Source organism: Melanerpes formicivorus, unplaced genomic scaffold, assembly GCF_026170545.1.
Source record: "Melanerpes formicivorus ecotype bairdi unplaced genomic scaffold, bMelFor1.0.p_v2 SCAF_116, whole genome shotgun sequence".
Classification (NCBI taxonomy): domain Eukaryota; kingdom Metazoa; phylum Chordata; class Aves; order Piciformes; family Picidae; genus Melanerpes; species Melanerpes formicivorus.
In genome coordinates this window covers 715,622-723,539 of record NW_027142468.1, presented here as the reverse complement: position 1 = coordinate 723,539, position 7,918 = coordinate 715,622, and the positions used below count along the sequence as shown (strand labels likewise).

Here is a 7,918-nt window from a genome sequence, read left to right as displayed (position 1 = left end):
ACTTTCTCCTCACCTCCAGCCTAAACCTCCCCTGGCACAGCTTGAGACTGTGTCCCCTTGTTCTGGGGCTGGGTGCCTGGGAGAAGAGACCAACCCCTTCCTGGCTACAACCTCCTTTCAGGTAGTTGTAGAGGGCAATGAGGTCACCCCTGAGCCTCCTCTTCTCCAGGCTAAACAACCCCAGCTCCCTCAGCCTCTCCTCACAGGGCTGTGCTCAAGGCCTCTCCCCAGCCTTGTTGCCCTTCTCTGGACACCTTCAAGTCTCTCAATGTCCTTCTTAAACTGAGGGGCCCAGAACTGGACACAGGACTCAAGGTGTGGCCTAACCAATGCAGAGCACAGGGGCACAATGACCTCCCTGCTCCTGCTGACCACACCACTCCTAATGCAGGCCAGGATGCCCTTGGCCTTCCTGGCCACCTGGGCACACTGCTGGCTCATGTTCAGGCGGCTGTCAATCAGCACCCCCAGGTCCCTCTCTGCCTGGCTGCTCTCAGCCACTCAGACCCCAGCCTGTAGCACTGCCTGGGGCTGCCGTGGCCAAAGTGCAGCCCCTGGCACTTGGACTTGTTGAATGCCATCCTGTTGGACTGTTATGAACATGTATCAGAGGATGGAGTACATAAAGGGAAGCAAAGTTCTGTATGGTGTGCCTGTTGGTAGAGCACAGACTCCCCGCGCACCCAGCGCTGTTTGCTTGCCTTCTGTTGCCATTCGTCAGTGATTCTGATTATTGACTCCATGAAGCAGACTGGACATGAATTTCCTTCTCCCCCTCTGCCTTTGCTCCAGCAGTTTGAGTTTGCTGTCAGGAGGGCAGTCACTCTAGAGGGAATCCTTCCTCTCTCTAAAGTGTTCACATCGTTAGCGTTACCGAGGTGTTGGGGAAGGGATTCCCCACCGGATCCCCGAGCCCAAACAAAGGGGAAAGAAGTTTATTGATCTTTGGGGCAGGAAAGTTATGATGAATAAAAGAAATTGATTTCTTCTATTAATTGATCATCCTGCTTATCAAGCCTTAGGAGCCTTATCTTCTGACTTGATCCAATTCAGAGGGAGACTTCTCCAGGTCATCTGCGGGCAGCTGGAGCTCAGAGCTGGTGACAACAGCGCTGAGGAGAAGCTGCACCTCGCGGCTGCTGCCCTCCAGCACAGTGTGGCTCTGGCCTGGCAGCCTCTCCTCTTACCCTCCAGGCTGTCCTCCTCCAGGCTGCTCTCAGGGAGGTTCTCCTCCTCCCTGTCTGCCACCAGCCCTTGGATGTTGTCCAGGCTGAAGTCCTCCTGGCAGCCTGCCCCCAGCAGCCTGATGGTGCTGGCCCCAGCAGGGTTGTCCAGCACTGCCAGCTGGAGCTTCCCTTCCAGGCGTTGGGGCAGGCTGGCTTTGAAGAGCACCTCCAGTTCTGCTGCCTGCCCACACTGCAGGAGCAGGGAAGCAGTGTGGAGCTTCCTCTCTGCACAGAGATGGACAGCAGGGACAGGTGAGGCACTGCAAACATTTCCATGCTGCACAAGAGGAAGCCCAGCTTCAAACCCAGCTGCCTCTAGGCACAGCCTGCCTCAGCAATGCTTCCAGACCTTCCTCCCAGGCTCACAAGGCTGGGACCCCACCAGCAATCTCCCTGCTGCTTGCCCTGAGCTCAGCTCAGCACTCAGCTCTGGCTCAAGCTGCAGCCAGCCAGCTCCTGCCTTCAGCAGAGCTGACTCAAAGAGTGCCTTGGGCTTTTGCTGGCTGGCTGTGGGCTCAGGGGCTGCCTCCTGCCAGGCTGGGGACTCCCCACCTGCTGCAGCAAAGACCTCAGATGCTCCACTGAGGTGCTGACAGACCCCCAAGACTCAAGCCCCCATGTCCAGAGGAAGAGAATCACTTCCCAGAGCTTGCCAGAAGGAAAGCAACCCTGCAGAGAGTCCCTCTGCAAGAGCCCAGAGAGCCCCAGGACACAACCCAGGGCCAGCAGCTGCTTGCTGCTTGGCCAAGCCAGCAGCAGGGGAGGAATTCTCCCTGGGGGGGTCAGCACATTTCATGCTCCATGACTTCACCTTCTCCAGCAGAGTCCTCCATGCCCACAGCTTGGGAGAGGCATTTGGTGCTGGGCCTGGCTTTCAAGAAGAAAGCTCCCTCCTCATCCAGCAGCACCTGGGAAAAGAGCAGGACCAGACTGGGGTGGGCACAGCATGGCCCAGGGCCTGAGCCCACACTGCTGCTGTTCCACCACAGGGAGCCCAGTGTGCTGCCCCCCTTCCAACACAGCTCTGAGCACAAGGCTGGAGTGAAACCAGACCAAGGCCAAGTCTCCACAGCCCCTGGGAGCTGATGGAAACAGAAGCAGGCAGGACAGGAGGGCCCAAAGTGATGAGCACAAGGGGACTAAACTACAAGTGAGGCTCAGCAGAGCCTGGTAAAGCAGGAGCAGAGCCAAGCCAGTGCCACCAGGACATCTGTGGTACTGCTCTGTGTCCTTTGCATGGTACCCATTGCTCAGCTCACAGGCTTGGAGCTGGCAGGTGTCAGAGCCTTGGAGCTCTCAGCTGTGAGGGAAGGTTCAGGAGAAGGTCGGAGCCTGGAGCGGGGCCCAGCTCAACCGAGCACCATGGTCCACCAGGACACATCTCCCCTGCTTCCCCCCTCCTCACAGCCCAGGCTGCAGCTCAGCTCCCTGCCAGGGGTGCCCCATGGACGATGACCACGATGCCCCTGCCCTGTGGGGCTGCAGCTCCTTCAGCAGACGCAGCGGTGCCCAGGGGCCGGGCCAGGACCCTATGGACTGGGCTGGCCTCTGGCTCTTCTGAGGCCTCCCTGGTGCCAGTGGTGCTTTGCTGATGCTCTGCTGTGCACACACAGGTACAAGAGTCAGCCTCCTGCCCTCCTGTCATCCTCCTCATCCTCACCAGCCCCTCGGCTCCCGGCAGAGGAGACTCTGCTCAAGCCAATGGCACACCCATGGGCTCGCCCTGCCCTTCCTCTCAAGCCTGTGCAGATCAGGCTCTGCCCTAGATGCTGCTCCAGGTGCCCACAAGTGAATGGGGTGGCAGAAAGAGGAGAGCAGAGCATGCAGCAACACCCAAAAGGACTGAAGCCCAGTCTCCTGCCATGAACTGTCCACATGGCCCTCGTGGGAGCGTGGTGCCAAGCTTGCTGAGCAAGAAGGGCAAAGCCAGAAAGGAGCATCTGACACAGTCCCAAGGCAGAGGCTCCATCTGGGGCTCATCCAGGAGCTGGGTGCTTGAGGAATGGCACTGCAGCAGATGTGGCTGGGCTCTGAATTCCCCAGGACAGCCCTCAGGAGGTCACCCAGAGCCTCCTCAGCTTGCAGTGCCAGAGAGGAGAGCAGCGGTGCTGCCCTGCCTAGCACAGCTTCACCATCAGCCTGACCCCAGCAGCTCCTGGGGCAAAGCTGAGGCTCATTTGGCACAGCTGAGGCAAATTGCCCAGGCCCTTCCCTTGTCCCTGGTCCCCCCTGCCAGGAGCCATCCTCACTGCTTCCCCAGGCAGGGCAGACAGGAGCTGGCTTTGGTTGCACTGCTGGCTGTGCCAAGCCACAGTTTCACCAGGGCCTTGCTCCACCCAGCTGGGGCATGAGGACTGCTGGAGCCCCAGAGAATGAGGCCCTGGAGAGCTGGGGGCTGGGCTCCCTGCTGAGCCCCCACTCAGGACAGCCGAGAGCAAAGCCTCACCCTCGTCCTGGGCTGTGGGCTGCTCAGGCTTGGCCTCGACCTGCTGATCCTGCAGCCTTTTCTGGCCCCCAGACAGCTGCAGCAGCTCTGGAGGCAGCTGCTCCCCCGGGGCAGGAGGAGGCAGCAGCAAGGTGCTGCGGCAGTCGAAGCCTTCCAGCGCCCTCAGGATCTGTGCATGGGGAGGAGAAACCACCCCTGGGAGGCACTGCTGGAGCTCCAGCCCGGCCCGGCCACGGCCACAGCCACTGCCACAGCCCCGGCCCCAGCCCCAGCCCCGGCCCCAGCCATAGCCACAGCCCCGGCCCCAGCCACAGCCCCGGCCCCAGCCATAGCCACAGCCCCGGCCCCAGCCACAGCCCCGGCCCCGGCCCCGGCCACGGCCACAGCCATAGCCCCAGCCCCGGCCATAGCCCCAGCCATAGCCACGGCCCCGGCCCCAGCCATAGCCCCGGCCACAGCCACAGCCCCGGCCCCGGCCCCGGCCCCGGCCCCAGCCACAGCCCCAGCCCCAGCCCCGGCCCCGGCCACAGCCCCGGCCACCCCCCCGGCCCAGCCAGCTTCCCCCTGTTGCCTTCCTCTCGACTGCAGGACCAGCCAAGCCCCTCCACAGCCTGCCAGCAGAAGAGGCTCACTCTGAACCACCACCCCCAGGCTGTGCCCTGCCTCCTGTCTCCATCTCCCTGGCACAAGGTTGGGAACACTGCGGTGCCCTGAAGCTGCACAAGGTGGATGTGGGGAGCAGAGCTCCGCTCTTTACCTGCTCCTCAGCAAGGTACTGCTGGTCAGACTCCAAGGAGTAAAACTCGATGGGGAACTCACAAGGGTTCTTCACCACCACTGTGCCCTGTGCCCCGGGGCTGGATGGCAGCACTGGCCCCAGCTCCAGCACTTCAGGCTGGAACTCCAGGCGTGGCTCCAGCCCACTGCCCGAGACCAGCAGCTGGAGGTGCTGGCTGCTCTGGCAAATGTTGATCTTCAGCTGGCTCAGGTAGGGCTTCTGAAAAGAGAAAAGTGCAGAAGCTCCTCCATGAAGTGCCAGGGCCTCAAACTCACCCTGTGCCCCGAGGCCAGGGCTGGCAGCAGCACCTCTCAGCTTGTAGGGAGCTAGGACCCAGCGGGCGGAGGATCTGGCGCGGTACGGGACGCGAGGGCCCCGCCCCTGCCAGCCAATAGCCTTCAGCTGACGGTGCCGGCAGCCGGCAGTGACGCACACCGCAGCTATATAGTGCTGCGGCGCTCGCGGGCAGAGGCCGTTTGCCCTCCGCGCGTTGGTGTCTGCGAGCCCATGGACCGAGCGGCCTGGGGTTGGCCGCCGTGCCGGTCCTGAACCAGGTCGCCGCGCCTGCGACAGGCAGCAGAGCTGAATGGAGACCAGAAAGCAGGACAAGGAGGGCTGCTTGAAACCGGAGAAGGCAGAGTCAGGCTCAGGGAAGGGAGACACTTGGGATGCTGAGTGCTGAGCCCCTGGCCCAGGTTGCCCCACGGGGGAGATGCCCCACAGCAGCACAGGGCTTTGCCTTGCGTTTTGGAGAGGGAACCTGGAGCAAAGAGCTGCTCAGCATAGCCCAGGGCCCTTTGATCCCCCAGGAGCCAGGTGGGAGAGCTGCTGCCCTGCCAGGAGAGCAGAGCAGGCTGCTGGCTCAGGAGTCCTGCTGCCAGCAGCTGAACCTCTCCCTGCTCTCTGGGCACCTCCAGCTCTCCTCAGCTGCCCTGCAGCAGAGCTCCTTGGAGCCTGCCCCATCAGAGGAGGTCTTTCAGCACTCCCTCTCCCAGCAGCTCCACAGAAGGCTGCTGGCTCTGTGGAGCAAGGGCTCACTGCTGACTCTGCAGAAGCTTCTCTCCTGGAGGCAATAGTCACCATACACGTTATATGGTCTTTTGGGACGGACGTCAGTCCATCCCTGAGAGCTGCTTTGTATCCCAACTGGCACTTTCCCCCAACCTTCTAACACTTGCTCAAAACCTTGCTGTCCTTTAAACACCTCCAACCACAATACAGGTTCGAGTCCAGTTCCTCGATGCGTTGCCAACCTGCTGAGAGCCCAATGATCGCAGCTCTTGGGGATCATACGGTAACCGCTGAGGCAGTCCCTTAGTCAATAATGCACTACAATTTGCCACTTCACTCTCATTACTACAACTATTACTACTATCATTAACAAACATATTTACATCAAATCTGGGTATCCCTATCAGACATGTCTGAAAAGGTTCACCCACAGTCTGAAGGCTCAAACAAAATTCATTGCTGCCTGTCCTGTTGGGCCATGTTCCCTAGACAAGGCACAAAGCTTAAGCTGAACTGGATAGAATGCTCTAACAGAGCTGGCATAATGCATGGTCAGAGAGAACAGACATTGTAAAGAAGAACTTAGATCTTAACAGTTCTGATCTTTGCATTTCACTCCTCTTACTGACAGAGAAGACTTGCTTCTGCCTGAACACATTGCACACAGAGGTTGAGGCACAACTGCAATCCTCAGCACTGTCTCTTGCAATCTGCTTTAGGGTTATCTTGCATCTTTTTTTTCTCTAGGATGGTCAAAAATCATGAATTGTTTAACGGCAGCAAGATTTCTTTCATCTGTAAAGGTAGATCTGGCCAGGCTCTAGCTTCACAGACAGAAAACTTGCAGGCAATCAGCAAGAGCAAAAGAGCTCCATTGCTGTGCCCAACATAAAATTACCCATAATAATGTGTTTTTGCTCATCCTGGTAACACCGATCTCTTATTGGGACCATTGGAAAAACACCTTTTTTGTTTTGCTATGGGCTATTCTCTCTTCCCCCTTTTTCTTTGTTTGTTTGTTTGTTTGTTGATGTTTTCAGCCCAAAATGCAAATGCATGTTGTGTTGTTATGAGCTTTGATTTTCCCTCTAGGTGTGTAAAATTACAGCAAACTGCTGAGATAACAGATAAGTCCCTGTGAACATTTCCTCTAATCACTCAGCCAACCATAACATTCAGTCCTAATTCACCTGGTGCTGTGGTACATGCTTCTGGGTGATGCTTTTGATCCCAGATTATCATAGCAGCTATTGTGATCCATGTTCGACGGCATGGGAAGTGCTGCTTCCTCTTAGTCTTGATTCTTCCGCACATTAGCGAAGGAATACTTGTTACAATTAAACCCTCTTTACTACAAACCTTAACTACATTACATGGAGCTCCTTTGAAATGCCAAGGCACGCAGCTAAGAAGGTTCCAACCGAAAGAGAATCTTACAATGTGAACTCATGACTAAGTACTTACACCTTACTGCAATCACTGTGTACTAAGTACCTGTAAATACCAAACGTTTGCCGTGCATTATGCTTACCAGGAAAACTCAGCACAGCTCTAAATAACAAAGCTCTGAGAGACATCGCAATCAGAAGTGAAGCAATTAGCACTGTTGCTTTCAATCAGAACAGAGCCATGGGCGACAGTAGCCGTACCAGAGACCGCTGGGGGTGTGGGGGGGTGTAGTGCAGCTGGAGCCGCTGGGGGGGGGTCCGCTGGTGCCTGCCACCGCCGGGGGGGGGGTTCCGCTGGTGCCTGCCACCGCCGGGGGGGGTCCGCTGGTGCCTGCCACCGCCGGGGGGGGTTCCGCTGGTGCCTGCCACCGGGGCCAGCGCTACGGTCGGTGCTGCCTGTGTCATCGGAGCTGTCGGTGCCGCCTCGGCCGGAGCTGTCGGCGCCCGCGGGGGCCATCGGGGGTCGCGGGAGGGCTGTGCTCGTAAGAATGCCGTAACCGCGAGCCTCCAAGCGCTCCTTGTTCTCTAAGGGGGGCCGTAACGCAAAGTCGGCGCTGTGTCATAGTATCATCATAGTATCATAGTATCACAGGATCAGTCAGGGCTGGAAGGGACCACAAGGATCAGCCAGTTCCAACCCCCCTGCCATGGGCAGGGACACCCCACACTAGGTCAGGCTGGCCAGAGCCTCAGCCAGCCTGGCCTTAAACACCTCCAGGGACAGGGCCCCAACCACCTCCCTGGACAACCCATTCCAGGGCTTCACCACTCTCATGGGGAAGAACTTCCTCCTCCCCTCCAGCCTGAATCTCCCCACCTCCAGCTTCATTCCATTCCCCCTAGTCCTATCACTGCCTGAGATCCTGAGCAGTCCCTCCCCAGCCTTCCTGTAGCCCCTTTCAGATCCTGGAAGGCCACAATGAGGTCACCTGGGAGCCTTCTCTTCTCCAGACTGAACAGCCCCAACTCCCTCAGTCTGTCCTCACAGCAGAACAGCTCCAGCCCTCTG

At 58.4% G+C, this 7,918-nt stretch overlaps 1 protein-coding gene across 1 annotated transcript; it reads right to left on the bottom strand.

Moving 5' to 3' along the window:
• Nucleotides 1-905: 905 nt before the first annotated feature.
• LOC137456116 (uncharacterized) lies at nt 906-7,366 on the bottom strand. The gene is made up of 5 exons (XM_068167422.1): nt 7,241-7,366; nt 4,430-5,014; nt 2,038-2,134; nt 1,188-1,451; nt 906-1,097 (listed from the first exon to the last, which is right to left on the bottom strand). Exons 1-5 carry the CDS (start codon nt 7,364-7,366, stop codon nt 1,012-1,014), a joined length of 1,158 nt encoding a protein of 385 aa, XP_068023523.1. The 3' UTR covers nt 906-1,011.
• Nucleotides 7,367-7,918: the final 552 nt, after the last annotated feature.